Source organism: Melozone crissalis, unplaced genomic scaffold (genome assembly GCF_028551555.1).
Source record: "Melozone crissalis strain CALT ecotype California unplaced genomic scaffold, PUWL_Pcris_2 ptg000007l_1, whole genome shotgun sequence".
NCBI classification, from domain to species: domain Eukaryota; kingdom Metazoa; phylum Chordata; class Aves; order Passeriformes; family Passerellidae; genus Melozone; species Melozone crissalis.
The window spans coordinates 16,329,364-16,349,420 of record NW_026535785.1 but is presented as its reverse complement, the minus strand read 5'-3'; the positions used below and the strand labels follow the sequence as shown (position 1 = coordinate 16,349,420).

Genomic DNA, 20,057 nt, shown 5'->3' with positions numbered 1-20,057 from the left:
AAGCTGGAGTGAACACTCTGAAAAAAGATATGGTAATTTCTTTTACTCCTGTTATTTTCCTGAAATATTTTGATTTATTATATACTAACTACATTATTCAAGGGCTGGCAGCTGTGTTTCTTCCACAGCTAATAGACAAGGAAGAGGGAGTGAACAGCACTGTGCACAGACTGCCTTTCCAGATATCTTCTGTGGTTTAGAAAAATCTTGTCTCTTCACAGTGTTATAGTCCCTGCAGACACGATGAAATTTTAGCCATGAACATTTTAACACTGTTTGTATTCTATTATAATCTCACACTCAATATAATTTTAAGAAATATATAGTGAAATGGTGCATAAACAAGAAGGCACATCTGTGCTAGGAAACTTTAACCCAGGCTTTTCCAAATTCAGAAAAGTTTATTTATATGTCTTTTAAGGTAGCAAAAGCATGTTTCATTGGGTACTCTTTTTAAATACCAGGAAATAATGGAAATTATGAGCACTATAGTGAGTACTGTTCCCTTTCCAGGATATCTGCAAATCCCTTTGGTGTCACAAAGTGGGTCACAGGTGTGAGACAAAGTTCATGCCCGCAGCAGAAGGAACAGCTTGTGGTATAAGTATGGTAAGTTGTTTTATAAATAAAATATTGTCATCCTAACTTGAGTTCAGACTGTGTTTGGTCAAATACAAGGTCCCATCAAAAACAGTTTTAGCTAGATCACTCCAGATTTGCCATCCTAGGCTTTGTAAATGATTCCACTGTGATGCATACTCAGGATGTGGCCTCCCAGTGGTACCTGGCTGATGGCAGGGCCTGGTGCCTCTCCCAAGGAGCTGTGGGATCAGACATCTCTGGCAAATCTAAATCAGTAAGAAAATACATGAATTATAACAGGAGTTAGATCAATGTTTCCAATTTCACTCTGATATGAGCATATCTTAAGCCATACTATTTGCTGTGCAGACTAAGGCCATATTTTCATCAGAGATCACCACTAAAAGAGCTTATTTGTCTGAGTCAAACCTTCTAATTTACACTCATTTGTTTGTATTTACCCTCATTTTTTGCATTTATTTGAGTTGAACCTTCTAATTTATTCTCATCTATAGTTATGCAAAATATTTTCTTTACCTGAAAGATTTCTTCCAGCAGGACATTGTTTTGATTTTGAAGTTACTGACGAATATTCTATTTTGCTTTTTCTCTTTGTGCAATATTTCCAAATTGAATCATTGAATATTTCCAAATTGAATCATGAAAGGGAGACATGTTAGCAGAATTCTGGGAGGCTGTGTGTAAATTACACGGGAAGTGTTGAGGCTCTGCAGCTCAGGGTCATAAAGTAACATGGGTTTTTGGGGGAAGAGTAAGGTGAAAAAGCACTCTTCAAGAGCAAAGTTTTGAAAATTTGCTACCCCAGGGATCTTCAACTCAAAACTTGGAAAAATATTAGAACATTAGTTATGTGTGCCTCTGCAGAGTCCTTGTCCTGCTGCGCGCCGTTCATTGAGTTCAGTGGGTGACTGCGTTAGGATCAAGCATTAGAGCTTTTAAATTTTGGCTGATTTTTTTCCTTTTGTGCCTGTCCCAGGGTGTGCTGACTGTGTTTGTGTGCCTGTCTTGCAGTGGTGCCGCAGAGGACAGTGTGTGCAGTACGGGGAACACGGGCCCAAGCCCGTCCATGGCCAGTGGTCCGCCTGGTCCCAGTGGTCCGAGTGCACGCGCACCTGCGGAGGGGGCGTCACCTACCAGGAAAGACACTGCAATAATCCAAAGTAAGATATGGAAAGGTCGTGTTTGTGCTCTATTCATGTTCCTAGGGCAGGAAATGAGCACAGTCCCCATTTCTGCAGGGAATGTTTGTAAGGCTTTCTCCTGTGTCCAGTACGAGCACCCGTGGGTGGCAGACACTTCTGTGCCCCGGCACCAGAAAGCGGAGCCTGGCTGCAGACTGCTGCAGCTCCTCAACATCCCCACTTGCTTCCTTTATTTTGGGATGCTACAGTTTATCAAACACCTGCAGAAGTAAGGAAACACTGTATAGACACTTTTACATTGTACACTTTTACATTTTACATTTAAGGAAGCACCATACAGACATTTTTTACCCCTAACAGCCTAAGATCAAGAGAAAAAGATCTTAAAAACCATTAAGACTTCTCCTGAGATCACATTATCCAGGATGATAAGGACAGATGTCTTTGCATGTCTGTCATGTTCTTTGCATTCTTTTCTATTTCATGAGTCAAATGAAAGTTGCTGAACCCTGCAATTGTGTGCTAACTCATGAAACATTTTTTTATTTGCCTCTAATTAATACCTTATCTCTGTAAATACTATTCATTATAATAAGAAATTCAAAGTAGATTAAAAGTGTTAGCTGACCAGCATCTTTCCCAAGTACTCAACTCACTGCAGCTTACAAGAAAAGAAGGATTTCCCTGTTTTATTTCATACACAAATTCAGCAGGCATAGACACATGTATTCCTCATTGCACACAGTAAAAGCAGCATTTAAACTGCAGTAATAAAAAACAGAGAAAATATGACACAGTTTATATGAGGCTGTAAAGAAGCCTCTCATCTACTATACAGGGCTGCAGTATAATATCCATGCTTCATATACTGTGTTATAGGAGAGTGTGAGTTAGTTAAAATAGTCTTTATTACCCTCAGCCAAGCCAATTTTGCAGATCCGCAGCAGAGTGTTTTGTCAACCTTTTTTGCCATTTCTCAGTTCATTTTAGTAAATAAAATTACTTGGATATTTTCCTTTGTTGAGCAGTTTAGCACAAGAATGCAGGGTCTCAGAGGCCATATGTATATATTTTGGTTTTCCTGCTGTGGTCCCTGCTTTTCTTGTTGAATGAGTATGGCTGCACATTGTTCTCTGCATTTATGCATAAGCTCCCCCTTGCTCTCCTTGTGTGACAGGAGAATGTCCAGTAGTGGAAATGGTTCCGTTTGGTGCATGGTGTGATTGATAAAGATTTCTGGGAGCTTCAAACAGAATCTCTTCAACATGAAGTGTGTCATCTGCTGTAGCATTCAGAACTTTCCTTCAGAGTGAACTGTCTGTTCTAATGAAGTAAGAATTGGTGTCAGATGTCACCAAGTCATCCTTGGTACCAGAGCTGGATCATGTTTTCATTAGATTTAATTCCATTGTTTTAGGGGTAATCCAGTTAGGGCAAAGAGAAAATGGTATCATTCTCTCCCAGAGTTACATTGATGGAATGACAGGAGTACAAATAAGCCACAAAACAGTGCACACATGTCCAGCTAGCTGTGTTTGACATCACAGCATTTTGTATAAATGTAGAATCAGAAGAAAAATAATATCATCTATTTTCAATGCCACACAGAATGATTTGAGGACTAGTCCCTGTTCATTGTTAACCTCTAAAAATTCAGAATAATGATTCCCTTCTTTCTGAATTTCTCAAACATATTTCAGATATTTATATATTTTGATACATAAATATATGTTATTTTATATGTTATATATTTATGTCACTTTTCCTAATCCAGATTTGTGTAGGAGCAGATATTTGTTTTGTTCAAAAGCTTGATAGATGATTTTGGATAGCAAAATTTTGAAAATGACAAAGAATGACATTTCTGAAAATTAGATTAGAACAAGGGTGTGGATCTGTGAAGAACTGACAGGACTCTAAAATGAAATCACAATGATTGACATCTTATGAACATTGAGGGAAATGTCTCAGTTTCTGGTGATTTAAAGGTGACCCACATTACCAGAAATTTAAGGGCAAGTGAGGAATATATCATGAGGCTGCTGTGTGTGAAAATCTTGTTACCTGTGTGAGTTTGTGAAATCCTCCTCTTGCAAATAATGTCCAACCAATTCAATTCCCGTCCTCCTGCCAATTTTCAGACAGCCCTTGTGACCACACCCAAGCAGCTCTGGGTATGGCTTTGGAGCTTTGCACAGCTCCCACTGGAGCTGTGCACAAATTCCCACTGAAAAACACCCAGGGGATCACCTGCCATCCACACAGCTGGGCAGATTTGCTAAAATCATTATGTTCCTGTAAATTGTCACAGTGTAATTTCATGGATCTGGTTTTCATACACCACAGCACTTTACAGTTGAGGTACTTTTCCAAGATAGAAATTGATTGCATAATTTAATCGTTTGGCTGGGAAAGAACCCGAAGAGTGCCCGAGAGATTTAAATGAGTACCTGAATCATATCTGTGGGACTGCATCCTACACCTCACAATAGTGCATTGTTCAGCACAGCAAAATGGAGTTGTAGGCATGTGTCCAGTCAAAAGACTGAACCAAAACTGCTTGAACACACTTTAAAAAGTCTTTTGTATATAACATCTGTAATGGTGATTACAGAAAATGTGAGATGTAAACTGATGCAACTTAATGATGCCATTTAAAATACTTCTAAAAAAACAAATACTGTGAAAGGCATTGTAGACCTTTCAGATTCATGCAGATTAATAAAGCTTTGTGATACTATCATAATATTGGCACAAGATCAGCAGAAGGGTTCTTACATGAAATTAAATGATTACAAAAAGTGAAAATGAGGAGTCTGGAATTTCAGAGTCTTAATTCATTTGGTATTGCATGAAATACTTTCCTCGATCACATGAATTTCAGGATTTCTCACTCTGTGTTATGTTGCAGTGAATGCCATGGTTTAGGAACTCTACCCTTAAAAGGGTACTCTAGAATTAATTTAAACTACTCTTGTAGCATTTTAGTGTTTGAGTCTTATATGGAGTAGAGTATTTACCATTTTGCACTCAGACTCCTTTTCCAAATTTATCTTTGGAGACTTTTTGTTGTTGGCCTTTCTCACCAAATTTCTCCCAATTATCCTCAGCCAGACCTGATGCAGGTCACCCTGTTTGTGTCAGTTCTGGAGGGGGTCACAGAGGGGTGAAAGCTTTGGGCTCTATCTGTACTGGGGAAACTGTACCACTACAGAAATACTGGAATGTCCTTTGTGCAGGGCACCCCATTCTAAGTGTGGATACACCAACAGCTTTCAGTCCCAAAACCTACTGGTGTTTCAAACATCCTGAAGAAAAGCATGATTTCCTCAGTGTGGATAAGAGTATTTCCACAGGAATTTGTATTTGTAGATCTCCATCTCTTTTCCTGTGAATTACTTAACTCCTACTGACATCTTGTTGGTAAAAATGAAGGTGGAGAAGTTTCCATCACTCTCAAGCCAACAGTTTCAGTAATGGGAATGTACTGTAATATTAAAATGCTGTAATGGAGCTGGGAAACAGAATGCCTCTTTCAGAGCTTTCTTAGTTTGGAAGAATTTTGTCCCATCCTTAAATGCAAGAGTGCGGCTGGAAATCACGATCTAGCCATAAATAATTCTATTATATTGCTTATTTGGTGGCATTTACTTGGAAGGAGGTCGCTTCTTTCCCTTACACTAAAGCAGATTTGTTCTCTGGGGTTGAAGGAGGTCAGAAATCCTCCATGTGCTGAAGCTGTAGAGAAAGTCTGTAGGGAATGGAGTCAGCACCCAATAGTTTGGCTGCCCTAACTCAAAGCTCTCACCAATTGCACAAAGTCAACATAAACACTCCCTGATTTCACTGATGTTCCATATCCTCCCTGCCCTTCACAGGCTGGATTGCCACCAGCTAGGACAGAAAATTTGGCTTTAAGACCTTCACCATCATATCCAGTATCAGTGTAGCTGGCAGGTGACCTCAGGAAAAGTCAATGGAAGTTGTTGTGGTTTTTTCCACAGCACTGGTGATTTAACGCAGTTTTAAACACTGTAACAGGTGGGTTTCCATCTCTTTCTCTGAAAGACTGTTTTGCAGCCCAGAATTCTGGAAAAGGCAGATATTGTGTAAGTAAAACATAAAAAAGGCAAGTACTAGCTTGGTTAGAGGGTTGGACATATGGGAGTTAAAGCTGATACCACAGCAAACAGAAGAAGCACCTGGATTTTATCCCCCATGTTGCACAGAGCTGTCTCCCTGCTACTCCAGGCATGAGCAAGTCAGGAGTTTCATGGGATCCTTGGATGTGGGGAATAGTTACAGCTTAGTGTTTAGGGATCTCAACAAACAATATGTTTCAATTGCACATTCTATACCCTCAGAATTTTAAATCTTTGCTTTTAGTTAATATATCACTGTTATTCAGTATGTTTTCTATTATTCTGGGTTTTTTCCTTAATGTGTGTATAATAGGGGCAAAGATGTCCACTCAAAGTTTATATCTTGTCCTTCAAGTATGTAAGTTCCCAAATTTTTAAAAAAGTCATTATATAAATAAGTGCAAGCATAACATTGGTACATTTCTTTTCACTTGATGCCAGGCATGTATAATACAACAAAGGATTGTTAGAATTTGTTATTTTGAAGACTTGGCTCAGTGCTTGCAGATGTGTATCTGAGCATTGTAAAACTGCACAAATGACATCAGTGAATTGCTAAGTTCAAAAGAGCAACTCTTGCATTTTACATTGTTTTACAATATCTGAGCACAAATCCAATGGTTAAAAAAATAATATTCTGATAATGTGAGGTATGAGCAAAGGAATAGAATATGGTCTTTCCATTCTGGACAAGATGGAGGGAAATGCCCAGGTGAGGTTTGCTGAAGTGGATGTGACATGTTTTAAATTACCTCAGAATTCCAGCACTTTTCTAAAGCAGAACAACTATGCACAGTCCCTGTTCCCTCTGACTATTTAAAAGCACATTTTTTCAAAATTATTTACAAAATAAATGAAAAAGCAAATGTAATCATTCATTCTCTTTGTGTTTGATCAGTGTTATGTTATCCTTTATTAACTCTAATTGTGATAGGTAATTCTTTGCACATGTTCATTCCTTGGTTACAGCAGAGTAAAAATAGCTGTATAACAAGGTTGAACCCAGCCAGTACCAAATAGCCCTATAAATTTAAATTAGTGCAAACATGACTCACCTCTAGATGGTTGCATCTTTGCTGAGTCTGCAGTGATCCAAGTAGATAATTCATGTCAACTGCTTTGCTTGGTTTTAGGAACCATGAAAATTAATGGCCCATATAAGAAATACTGATCTCCCAGGGCAGAATATCCTCTCCTGTTCCCTGTAGCCTCACACACGTGTAACATGCCAATCACACAAAAGGGAGGCTTTGCAAATTCACCTTTTTCTCTTTCCCTTGCAGGCCGCAGTACGGCGGGAAGTTCTGCCAGGGCTCGGGCCGTGTGTATCAGCTCTGCAATAAGCAGCCTTGCCCAGCAGGCAGCCTGGACTTCCGAGCCCTGCAGTGTGCAGAGTACAACAGCAAACCCTTCCGGGGCTGGTTCTACAAGTGGAAGCCCTACACCAAAGTGGAAGGTGAGAGTGGCCCTGCTTTCAGGGACAGGGAGCTCTGAGCGCCCATTCCCCTGTGTGCTCTGGGTGGGCATCACCCCCTGTGAGCATCACCCCTGTGAGCATCTCCCCCTGTGAGCATCACCCCTGTGAGCATCACCCCTGTGAGCATCACCCCTGTGAGCATCACCCCCTGTGAGCATCACCACCTGTGAGCATCACCCTCGGTGAGCATCACCCTCGGTGAGCATCACCCCTGTGAGCATCACCCCCTGTGAGCATCACCACCTGTGAGTATCCCCCCTGTGAGCATCACCCCCATTGAGCAACACCCTCTGTGAGCATCTCCCTCTGTGAGCATCACCCCTGTGAGCATCACCCCCTGTGAGCATCCCCCCTGTGAGCATCACCCCCTGTGAGCATCACCCCTGTGAGAATCACCCCTGTGAGCATCAATCTCTTTGAGCAACATCCTCTGTGAGCATCTCCCCTTGCGAGCATCTCCCCTTGTGAGCATCACCCCTTGTGAGCATCACCCTCTGTGAGCATCACCCCCTGTGAGCATCACCTCCATTGAGCAACACCCTCTGTAAGCATCACCCCTGTGAGCATCACCCCTGTGAGCATCATCCCCTGTGAACATCACCCCCATTGAGCATCACCCCCTGTGAGCATCACCCTCTGTGAGCATCACCCCTTGTGAGCATCACCTCTGTAAGCATCACCCCTGTGAGCATCACCCCTTGTAAGCATCACCTCCATTGAGCATGACCCCCTGTGAGCATCACCCCCATTGAGCAACACCCTCTGTGAGCATCACCCCTGTGAGCATCACCCTGTTAGCATCACCCCCTGTGAGCATCACCTCTGTAAGCATCACCCTGTGAGCAGACACAGGCTCCTGCTGGGGCTGGGTGAGATGTGTTTGCTGTCTGGCAGAGCTGGAGCCAGGCTGCTGTGGGATCCTGCCTGCAGGGACATGCAGGATTGATTTGGGCTGGGAATTGGAGTCCTTGTCCTCCCCGTGACTCCCCGGCTGCTGCCGCCCCTCTCTCTCTCTCATTTTATATTCCTTATTGCTTAGTCTGAAACCCAAGCAAAACAATTTCCACGCAATTTCCAGCATGGGAAATGTAAGCTTCCACAATAACACTACCAGAATCTTCCTTCTTTTGGAATGTTCTCAGATTTCAAAATGTAGCAGTAAATCAACCTTTTGACTTTTCTGCTGGTATGGTCCCATGAGAAGGGGAAATGCAAACAATGTACTGGCATACATTTTTTAAAGTCATCTTTTACTAAGAGATCTTTATCAAGTTCAGGTCTCAATAAGTATTTCTGTTATTTTGCTCAAGCGAGTTTATTTTTACTTTATGCATCTTAATTTTGCAAATATTTTGAATCAGTATTCACTTTTATCAGCTAAAACAAATATTTTCTCCAGTTTGAAAGCACTACTTGAATATAAGTGTCTGAATTTTCTCACATCATAGCTGCTTTGTTCAGCACATGAGCAAATTTGCTTTTGATGATAATGTATATAATTAAATGTATACATGCACAATCATTCATAGTATGATTATATTTTCTTCAAAAGTTTTTGTGGACATTTTCACGGGTATTTTAAAATATCCCAACAGGCCAATGAACAGAGGAAAGAAGTTTCACAGCATGTAGCAGTGGATGTTTATAATAGGGCAAAAAATACATCTTGTTTAATAGAAATTAAGGTGGCCTACACTGGTTTTAAAGGGAGGAGTAAAAAAGTTTAGTGTTTAGTAAAAAAGTCCTAAAATTAGGGACAAGGGGCGTAATTGTCAAAAGCAAGATGTCCCCAAGTGATTCTGAAGTTGAAAATGCCCATCCTTCCTCTCAGCTGCTTTGTAAAAGCTCCTCCAAGATCTACATTTGTCGTCCTGGAAACATGATCTGGTTTTCAAAATTGCCACAGATTATTTCCCTCTGTAGAAGGGACTACTGGAAATCCAGCTACTGATTTTACAATAAAAGGATTCTCTTTTGAATCCAATTTCATGTTCTTAAAAACGGTTTTATTTGTTGCACTTCAATTTGTATAAAAACTCTGCATTTCAGCAGTTGTGATAATATTTATAATTTCATGACTGTTTTTGTCTGTGCAGAATTCATCAACCCTTTATAAGCATAACACACCACCCTTGTGTAAGGACAAATTTGACAATGGTTGGGATTTGTTGGAGGAAAAATACTTTTGTTAGGGGGAAGTCTGGCTGCAGTTCTAAGTTTCAGCTGAACTGGTCATTTGTGCCATGTTATCTCTCTCCCAAATTTTAAATAAACTTCAGATAAAATTATTGCAGTCTCCCATTTATCTTAATAAAAATGAAATTTGAGCCTGTGAGGCAGTGGAACTGAAGGCAGGGCGCAGCAGCAGCAGGGCTAAGGCAATGCTTTTACACTGAGTTTGAATTCTTAATTCTTTGTGTGGACAAGCAAATTCATGTGTGCTTTTAATAAAGCATAATATAAAGTACTTTATTTAGCTATATTTCTATTTAGCTACATTCTGGTGTCCTAAGTTGTCATCATGCAGAGTTCATCCTTGTAGCTTATCTTCTAGAATACAGGAAGAAGCAACAGCCAAGATGCTTTTTATCTCTTTACCAGTGCAGGTCTGCTAATGCTTCCTTGTCTTTGTTTGTTTTCTCCCCAGAGCAAGACAGATGTAAATTGTATTGCACAGCTGAAGACTTTGACTTTTTCTTTGCAATGTCCAGCAAAGTGAAGGATGGAACTCTGTGTTCTCCAAATAACTATGATGTTTGTATTGATGGGATATGTGAAGTAAGATAAATTTAAGTTTCTTACAATCCTAATGTCTATCTTTTTTTTATTAGTGGACAATTGAGTCCTTTAGGGAAAATGCAGCTGTTTCTTCAAATTCCCTTTTGTCTGAGTCCTTCATTTGTGCCTTTTGGTTGCAGCAAGTAGGGTGTGATCATGGACTTGGTTCCAAAGCTGTGTTGGATGCTTGTGGAGTTTGTAAAGGAGATAATTCAACGTGCAAGTTCTTTAAAGGCCAATACTTGACCCAGCACAAAGCTAATGGTAAGGAAAACTGTTCCCCATGACCATCAACTCACTGCTCTGCTGTGTCCCCATGCAATTTTTACGACTCCTTACTCATTCAGGCAGTGGCTGAGGGTCCAGATGTGAGCAGAAAATCACAGGGAGAGTGAGAGGAGAGTTCACATTTCTCCTGTTTCTTGGTAACAAAAAGGCTCTGAGCATAAGTATTGGTCAGTTAAACAATTCTCTTTTTTCTTAAGGCACATTTTCCCTTTACACATGTGAATTTCCTCTGAAAAGAGATTTTAGGATTCAGGCAAGTGAAAAAATAGCTGTCAGCAGCTCTGACTGGGATGGGACTGTGGAACATATACAAAGTAATACACAGCATAATTCCAAACATGACAGTATTTCCATGTCCATTTTCAAATTAAGTAGTCTGGAAGCTGTTTCAGTGGAAGCTCCAGGCACTGGGAGGTGGACTTTTCCTTAGTGGACTGTCACAGACTTCTTGGGAAATAATCTCACCACGCTGCAGTTTTTCAGGCATAAAACTCAGATAAGATTTCAGTATGCACAGGGGTATTTTGAGCATCTCTTTGCTGTTGGTCACAAGACATGTCCTTACTGCAGTAATATAGGCCAGGAAATTGTCCAGGATGTAGTACTGGAGCCCTGGCTGGCAGCAGGGAGATCCTCTTTAATAACCCTCTTCAAAAGGGTTATTAAAGCTTTCACAAGGGCTTTGTGAAGACTGCATCCCAGTGCACCTCACCTCACAGCCCTTGTGCTTGGCAGTAGTACCTTCAACTATTGCAGGGAACTACAGCAAAAGCTGCAGTGGAGCCACCATTTTTTAGTGTGTTCTGAATTTTTCTAAGGTGAACTTGCTTTTTCTTGCCTTTAATCACTAGGAAAAATTTCAGGAATTTAAATACCTCAGAGTCACTCTGATAACAGCCTGCATGGGGCGGGTCGGGGTGGGATGTTACAATCAGAACTGCCTTTTCCTGGTGAAAATGGGCTAACTTGGTGGGTCAGCTGTGTATCTTCTGAAGCGTGCTGATTTTCCAAGGGGCTCAGGGGGATGAGCCAGCTCTGTGCGTGCCAGCTGCCAACCCATTGCTGCCTCCTCTCCTTGCAGACTACTACGCGGTGGTGACGGTGCCGGCGGGCGCGCGCAGCATCCAGCTGCAGGAGCTGCACGTCTCCCCCAGCTACCTAGCCGTGCGCAGCCTGGCCAGCAGGTACTACCTGACAGGAGACTGGACCATCGACTGGCCTGGGAAGTTCCCTTTTGCTGGGACGGTTTTTGATTACCAGCGCTCCTTTAACCAGCCCGAGAGTCTCTACGCGGCAGGACCCACTAATGAGACGCTGGTCTTTGAAGTAAGCCTGGCTTCTGTTTGTTCCTGCCCTGATGTCCATTACAGAATTGGTGACGACAGCTTCAGCTCTGCACTGGGGCTCTCAGAGAGATTAACGAATAGTGTTGAGTCATGATAGCATTCAGACTTAATTGTGTGGTCAATCATGCTGGATTGAAAGGCCTTTCGCTGCTTTACCGAGGTCTGAGGTTTACTAAACTGTCATAAATTCAGTGAAAAGGAAGATGCATCAAACACCCTATAGCAGAATTTCTGAGTTGCACGGTGGTGATGGAGATTATGAATGCGTCCCATACACAGTATGCAGTAAAATCCAATTGTCACAGTGGTCACGAGGCTTGCAGGATGAAGAGAGAGACGAGAATGTTGACCTCATGTTCAGAAGGCCTGATTCACTATTTTATGATATATATTACATTATGACTATACTAAAAGAAATAGAAGGAAAAGTTCTCAGAAGGCTAGCTAAGCTAAGAATAGAAAAGAATCAATAACAAAGGTCTGTGTTCCAGCAGAGAGTGAGACCCAGCTCTGCCGTGAGTGGTCAGTAAATCCAAACATCCACAGGAGACCAATCACGGATCCACCTGTTGCATTCCACAGCAGCAGATAATCATTGTTTACATTTTGTTGCTGAGGCCACAGCTTCTCAGAAGGGAGAAAAATCCTAAAGAAAGGATTTTTCACAAAAGATGTCTGTGACATCCAATAATGTAAAAGTTAAAGGCACCATTATATCAATGCTCAGTGTTTATAGGTTCAAATGATGCTTCTGAAACTGCAGGTGAGTGGAGCCATTTTCACATCCACCTTGGAAAGCAGTCAAAATACCACACACAGGTTCCTGTAGAATGAATTTCTGTTGGTTCAGTTATTCTATTATATCTGTTTATCTCACAATCAAATTTGTGTCACCTGCTTTGTTTGCCAGATGTCCTGTGTTGCAACTATTGTAAGCAGAAAGGAAACTTGGTAATTACATGGTTAGTTCAAGTTTTACAATTTTGAAATTGGCATTTGCCACTGCTATTCTGAGAAAAACCTCTTTCTGCATTAGGTTGCTTAGCTAGATTTTCTTCTAAAATTCATTGGAATATCTGAGGGGCCATTTCTGGCTGAATCATCCAGGGCCTTGCTTCCTGTTAGCTCCATTAATTTTCCCTTTTCAGCTCTAGCAGCTTTTTGGCTTTGTAACTCAGCTGTTGGGTCTGTTTTGGTGAACCCTTTCTTCCCTGTGAGAAGGAAGGATCCCTCCCCAGCAGGGATTCAGTTCCTTCCCACACCTTCCAGCAGCACTCTGGAACATGCAGTGCCCCCGGGGAGCTTGGCACTGGTTGCTGTGCCCATTGGCCATGGCAGCATCCTGCTGTCCTTGTCCCCACCTCATATCCCAGCTGTGCTGTGCCCCCTGGCCATGGCAGCATCCTGCTGTCCTTGTCCTGATATCCCAGTGCCCCCTGGCCATGGCAGCATCCTGCTGTCCTTGTCCCCATCCCATATCCCAAGCTTTGGGATCGCCTCCCTCGCCCAGCTTGGGCCTGTTAAACCAAGAAAGAGCGAGCACAGACTGGGACATGAAGTGTTTTCTTCAAGGGTTATTAAAGCTTTCACAAGTGTCCAGAGGAGTATTTGGAATGCTGAAGAGCTTTGCTGCTCTTCCTGCTGGCTGAGTGATGGACTGAAACATGTCCTTAGGAAATACTGAAGGCCCTGGAGCATGGGCAGGTTAGACCTCTGTAGAGTGAACACAAGTTTTAGAACAGGCAGTTTGACATGGGCTAAGGGTTTGTCTCTCCACAAATTGCCATCATAATTCACAATGGCTTTTGCATCATTTTTCTTCATTGAAGAATTTTCATTTTGGATGTGTGTGCTCACAGGGATCTTCCTTTAGTCCAATCAGTTTGGTCTCCAAGGCTCCAGACATGCTTCCCTCCCTGCAAACCATCTGCCTTGCACCAAAACCACCACACTTACAAATACTGTGAAATGTTAAGCTGAACTCCCAGGAATCTTATTTGTCATAACCCAAAGTAGATTTCAGCTCTATTACTATTATTGTAGAGTTGAAGTATGAATAATAAATTGCCTGCAGGAAGACTTGGCTGCATATCAGGCACATACTTTGCAGAATAAAGATTAAAGAAAAGAAATTAATGCCAAATAACACTTCTATTTTCATCCTTTCAAATTATGCTAAACAGTTTTATTAAGATGTAACATTTAACTGGAGGCTGTTGCTCCTTTCAGAGCTTATTTAAGCTTCCCTCATATTTTTATTGAAATACCTACACCACTGGTGGCTGGGGATTCTAATGACTAAAAATGTTACATGTTCCCCAATTACGCATATCTATGAACTGGATTTAAGATGGTTTTTTCCCCCTTTAATAATTTAGGCAAAATTCAGCAAGCTCAATTTTGAAAAAAAAACCCAGAAATTTCTGTTCAGAGATCTGCATTATTTATAACTTACCAGTAACTCTAAGAAGCAAAAATGACAGAAAACTGAAGAAATATGTTTTGAGAAACAAAATTGCTGAATGTCTGCTTGCAGCCATAATAGTGAAACAAAACCTGCTTCAGCTCTAAATACCAGAAACTGACAGTAGGCTGAAAAAAGGGAATGTTTAAGCATACTACAGTGTAGCTTTGTTTTCATTTTTATCTCACCTACAATTTTCAAAGAAGCACACAAAACTGTTCCGCTGCAATTTTTCATTCAACTAAATTAGTTTTGTGTAAGATAAGGTTTTCCAGGGTTTGGACCTCAACTTCTTCCTGTAATCTTTAGATTTTTCTTTTAATTAGGCTGCATTCAAAAGAAATTTAATACTTTTTTTTCTAGATTAGGGCTGTTGTTTTTCTTCCAAAATAATCCAGTGTGAGCCCTAGTAAAATGGTGCACTGCAGGTATTGAGGATGTGGATAAGTTGTATGTATAATACAGGAGCTTTTATTATTCAGGTGGGCTGAAAATGGAAGGTTTTGCAGCTGTATTTATTGCTCTTCACCTATGAATGAATGCCAGATTAACACAGCTCGTGCCCATTTCATTCTGCAGTTAAAATTTTGGTAGAGATTTGTGTGGTGGCTGAAATGGTCCAGGTTTTTGCCTTTGTTTCTGCATGCAGAGCGGGCTGCAGGTATCCAGGAAGCTCAGGCTGTGCACGTCCTCTGAGCAACATTCCCAGGAGAGGATGGGACCAGACAGGTCTGGCAAGTCTGTGCTCAAGGCAATCACTTCCTTTGAAACGCAGTCATCCTCCAAAACATTTTCTGGAAAGAGACAACTGAAGCATGTCTTGAGAGAGCAGAAGGAGATGCAAATAAGAAAAAAAAAAACCTTTACATTTCCCATTGCCTTGCACAGCACAAGTTCAGCCTTGCAGTTCTATGAGATGTGGTGTATTTATATTTTATTGTACAGTGTGTTCCTATTCATCTGCTTTTCTGTCAGGGTTCTCAATAGTTCAGCTGAGCACGTTTCATTTCATCAGACATTGCAGTCCTCAACACTATTCAAAAATGGGTGAGAGACCACAAAAAGATATAGAGTGCTCTTCTTATTTACCCTAGAATTTCACCAAACCCTCCCCTCTATATCTATACTTCTATATATTATAGATATGTAATTATGGGAATGAATCATACTAAAAAAGACAAAGAGTAGTGACTCTGTAATTTAACTGGGTTGTGGGAGAAAAAGTACAAACTGTAGTGGCCAGATATTTCCTGGAGAGGAGAACATTGTGAGATGGATGTGGAATTAATATGCATGACTAGTATTTCCTGCTGGAAGGGTGAATGCATGAAGAGGTTTTGGGATTCATCAGGATCCCTTCTGGATTGTTCAGGAATTGATTTCACAGACAGGGGGAAGGGAAAACCCAGAAAACTGGTGTCCTTCAGAATTTGTGTATCAGTGTCCTTCTGAAGTTAACATTACTGATATTTTTGGTGATTATAGGTTTTCAAAAGCCAGTAAAAGCTGAAATGAAAAATATTAATGGATTCAGAAGACAGAAGCTGAAATGGCCCAATTTAGATGACATGAAATAATGGTCACTGGTCAGAGGGGTAGAAATATGGTAGAAGCTAATCTAGGATGAGAATTGATACCAGCTTTTTAAAATATAGTTTTTGTAGCATATTTGTCTCATCTTAAACAGTTTTTTAATTTTTAATTTCTTTTTTAAAATTTTTTATGTAGCTGAATACCTTCAGCTCATTTATCGGTTATTTAGACCTAGGTAATCCAAGGTCAGTTCTTCCTGTTTAAAGACCTTTTCAATGTTTTTATGCTAACTGAAAGATATCTAACTTGAGGAGAAACCGTCATTATATTTATCATTAATTATCTAGCTTTGCAAACAAGGGCTGCCAGTGGGCACCACCAGCTGCTGCAAATCCTTTGGAGAAGGAGAGTTCCCACAGGGCTCTGTCACCTGTGGTGTTCACTGGGTACACCCATTTGGTGGAATATTCAGTCCCCCTCCATAACTCACTCAAATGCTGAGAAAGATTCTGAAAGGGCACAAGAAAACAAAACTTTATGTGGGCATGAAACAGGCTGCACGGCCAGGGATTGAGGAACTAATTTAAAAACATGTGAGTTTTGTAATTTTGTGTTCCATTCTGTCAATAAGCAGATGAAGGAAGAATTGACTGTTTTGAGAAGTGAAATACAACTGGAGAAAGCAAAGTTTTCCAGGATGAGACAGGATGAGAATCCTCCCTGAAGTTTACCTCAAACTTGGTGAAACATTAAATCAAGAAATTGTGACATCTTTGTGAAATAAAGAGAATTTATTTTAACATCAATAAGTAACAGATGGAAAGGATGCTTTGTAAAGAGGCAGACCTCCACAGGAAGAGAAGGTGAATGGAGCTTCAAGGCAGGAATACATCTAATTAAATCCAGTAAATCACTTCCTCTTTATCAATAGGGGAAAACAGGAGAAGGGAGGCCAGGTGGAATGGCTTTGCTGATGATGTAGCTGCCACTGGGAGAAAGCCAAGTTGCAGTTATAAAGGATTACATTTATTATTAGCTACTAGATGATAAATTTGTACTGATTTCCCCTGAAGAGAAAGTAGGCTAAAGGGACCTAAGATGTACTTATAAGATACAGATGTTGACTCAATACAATGGATAAAAGGGTTCTCCTGTAGTGAGGAGAGATTAGCTGGACTGCATCCCTGAAGGTTGTACATTTAGCATGTGAACAGTGAAAAAATGGAGCATAATAACAATGGAAGATAAATTTGAAACAGCTGAAGTAGAAATGAGATCATATAGGACCCTTTCAAGGATACTTCTTTTCTTTTTTTTTTCCTTTTAATGACCTTAGTGGACTTGAAAAACAGTAGTTTGTCATAAGCTTTTAGTTAGGACTGTGTTTAAAGTTATTTTAGAAGTACTGAAGAGATAAAACCCCTTTTGTTTTAAGGTTTGGCTTAAGTACCCAGTGGGTAATTCTTCCTTTACTGCTTTCCAAACAGGTGTTCTCCCATTTTCCTTTGAAGCCTTGGTTCTGCCACTGACAAGGATCCCATCCAATTACTGCCCATCGAGGACAACAGACTAGTTTTAAAACTTGTTTTAAACACTTTTCCACCAGAACCATATGCAGCATGCTTAAATATACCAGAATAAATTCATATAAATCCATGGAATTAACCCTGATTGAACAGAGAAATCAGAATGTGGCTTAGGATATTGGATGTTACAATATTTATTAAGCAGCATGGAGATCCCCAGTGGATGAGAGCTGCAGGTCTCAAGCAGAGCACAGCCAGGCACGTGTCCTCACAGAGACTTCTCTGTCTGCCCTCCCTGCAGGCTGGTACATCCCCCTAAAGAAATTATCCAAGGCCTCCAAAGCCTTGGGATAAATGGGAATGAGCCAAGAAGTGTAGATGATGTTTGCAATGTAGATGCAGCTTGAGGATGCAGATCAAAGGCACTGTGGATGCTGCATTCAGAGTTTGGGCTCTTGCCCACTTTGTGAATTGGGCCCATGCAGATGAAAATAGTTCTTTTTACCTGGATTTTTTTCCTCTGTGCTCAGCTTCTCCCTGTAAGTAATTTGTAAATGTCTATTAGTCCTCCATAGAGATAAGAGAGATTTTTTTCAGCATGTTACAAGCCAGGCATTGGTATTCTTTCTATACATGGAACAAAACATGGTGGAAGGAATAGGAACTTCGCTTGTATCAATTAATCTCTCTTAATTCAGTGTGCTGCTAGTAACTTCACATGCACATCTTACAATAAAAAACTACTGGAAAGCACCAAGTCAATCATAGCAAAGCAATGTTAGTAGACTCTTTAAAAATCTGACCTGCAAAATAGAGTATTATATTGGAAACTTAGGATGGCCACAAGAAAAAAAAATCTCAAATAAAGGAGCAGATGCACAGCTAATGTAGAGAATTATTCAAAATTAACAGCAAAAGGAAAAGGTTCTTTCCTCAGGAGAGTTCAATTTATCCATTGTTTTAACATTTAGTGCCGTAAGCTAAAGGCACAGCTCCTTTCCTTCGGAATGGATCCAGCAGATTCCAGCCACAGAGCTGTGGTTTTCCAGCTCAAGAAGCTGTAAATTTTATAACTCTGCGCCCTGCGGTCAGAGCTGCTGAGTGCTGTGTCTGAAGTCAGGTGGTTGGTGTGTTAAAGGTAGACATTAAACAGTTCTGTTGAGGAACTGGAAATGTTTAAGGAGGTTGTTTGCCAGCTGTAAATTTGGGAGCAAATGCCAGCTGGCTGAAAAGATGCTGGAATGAGTCCAGTTAAGTAGACTAGCGCTGGAGGTATTTCCAAATTTGTAGGTCTGATAACTTGGCTGAATACGCAGACTTCAGTTATTGGGTTGTTAAGAAGGGGCTTTATAATGAATGTTTGAAAATACGATAGAAAACCTTTTATATGCTCGTTACTTTGGCAAAATTGCAACTTTGCAATGGTATTGCACTCCTGATGAAAACTCAGTCAGACATTATACACCATACTATTTTTCAGCTGAGCACCAGGGATGTCAAAGCATATGTTTTTTGTGCCCTGCAATATTTGTGTCTCCAATACTGCTCCATAGTTTGATTTTGCCCTATTCCTGCATGTTTGGGATGATACAGGAGGAGAGACAGGGATGCTGCTCTGCTTGGTAAACATTGCCTCTCGTTGCCTGCTGGGTGGGAAGGGGCTCTGGCTTTGGCTTCTGGCCAGGAAATGGAGAGGAAGTTCCCTTCTCCAGCCTGTTAGGATTGTGGATACTTCCCAGTGTGCAAGGAGGGGCTGTAGCCCAAGGTATTGGAATGTGTATGGCCCAGCTTGCCTGGTGTGCAGGATTTACCCCCAGGCACCCACCCAGCTGTGAGCTCCCTGCACCATTGCCTGCTCTCTGAAGGGAAGGATTCTCACAGGGCTTGTTCCCACTTGTCCCAGACCATCCCCTTCACTCTGCCAAAGCACCAGCGAAGAATTGCTCTAACAGGAGTAAAACTGCCACTCTTACCTTCTCATCTTCCCCCCTTCCTGCCCTGAACTCTGTGTTCAGAATGCATTCCATCTGTTCCTTGCCTCCAGTGTCACAAAGAGTACTTTCAGAAGACAAATGTTCGGTCTAATACTCCAAGATATTTTTATTAGAAAAGTTTTAAACTTTGCTGCTTTTTGGCCACTGGCACAGCACAGTTTTATGACAGTTGTCAGAGTCAAATGAGATGAGGACTAACCCTTACACGAGGTTTTGTGGTATGGACAAAACCTCCTCCGTCTTTGACAAAACTTATTAAAAGGCTAGACAGAATTTCAGCCTCTGCTCTTGAAGGAACACAGAGCACCCACTGAAATGGGAGAAAGTGTTTCTGGCTGCCTAAGATGCCGGGATCTGTGCTAATGCCTTAGACTTGGAGGATGAGTAAATGTAAATTAAAATATTTTGAGGTCTGGTCTGTAAGAAGAAGCAAGGAAGGCATTGTTTTAAATGAAGAATAGTGTTAGAGGGCTCAGTTCTTACTACAGTTAACACACTGCATTTTTTTCTGAAGCACATGTTCTGAAGCTTTATGCTTCAGATATTTGTCTCAATTTGTCCTTGAGAGGAGTGAGCACATTGTTGCAACCTGTTTTATCTGTAATGCCAGCAGACTTGGAGTTCAATATTCAAACTCTAGAGCAGCTGTTTTAACAGCTGGACTTTTTGCTGTCAGCAGTCTGACAGATTTGTGAAAATAAAAACGTTACTTTGGCAAAATTGCAGCTTTGCAATAGCATTGTGTTCCTGATGAAAACTCAGTC

General features: G+C 41.0%; 1 protein-coding gene across 1 annotated transcript in view; it reads left to right on the top strand.

The window, feature by feature from the left end:
* ADAMTS18 (ADAM metallopeptidase with thrombospondin type 1 motif 18) overlaps positions 1-20,057 on the top strand; it is a 77,768-nt gene that overhangs the window by 40,308 nt on the left and 17,403 nt on the right. Inside the window, exons 11-18 of the mRNA XM_054296408.1 lie at positions 514-609; positions 1,615-1,763; positions 7,171-7,343; positions 10,012-10,142; positions 10,283-10,406; positions 11,512-11,756; positions 12,575-12,576; positions 14,447-14,542. Coding sequence (XP_054152383.1) covers positions 514-609; positions 1,615-1,763; positions 7,171-7,343; positions 10,012-10,142; positions 10,283-10,406; positions 11,512-11,756; positions 12,575-12,576; positions 14,447-14,542 — 1,016 coding nt within the window. The remainder of the gene's footprint in view (positions 1-513; positions 610-1,614; positions 1,764-7,170; positions 7,344-10,011; positions 10,143-10,282; positions 10,407-11,511; positions 11,757-12,574; positions 12,577-14,446; positions 14,543-20,057) is intronic.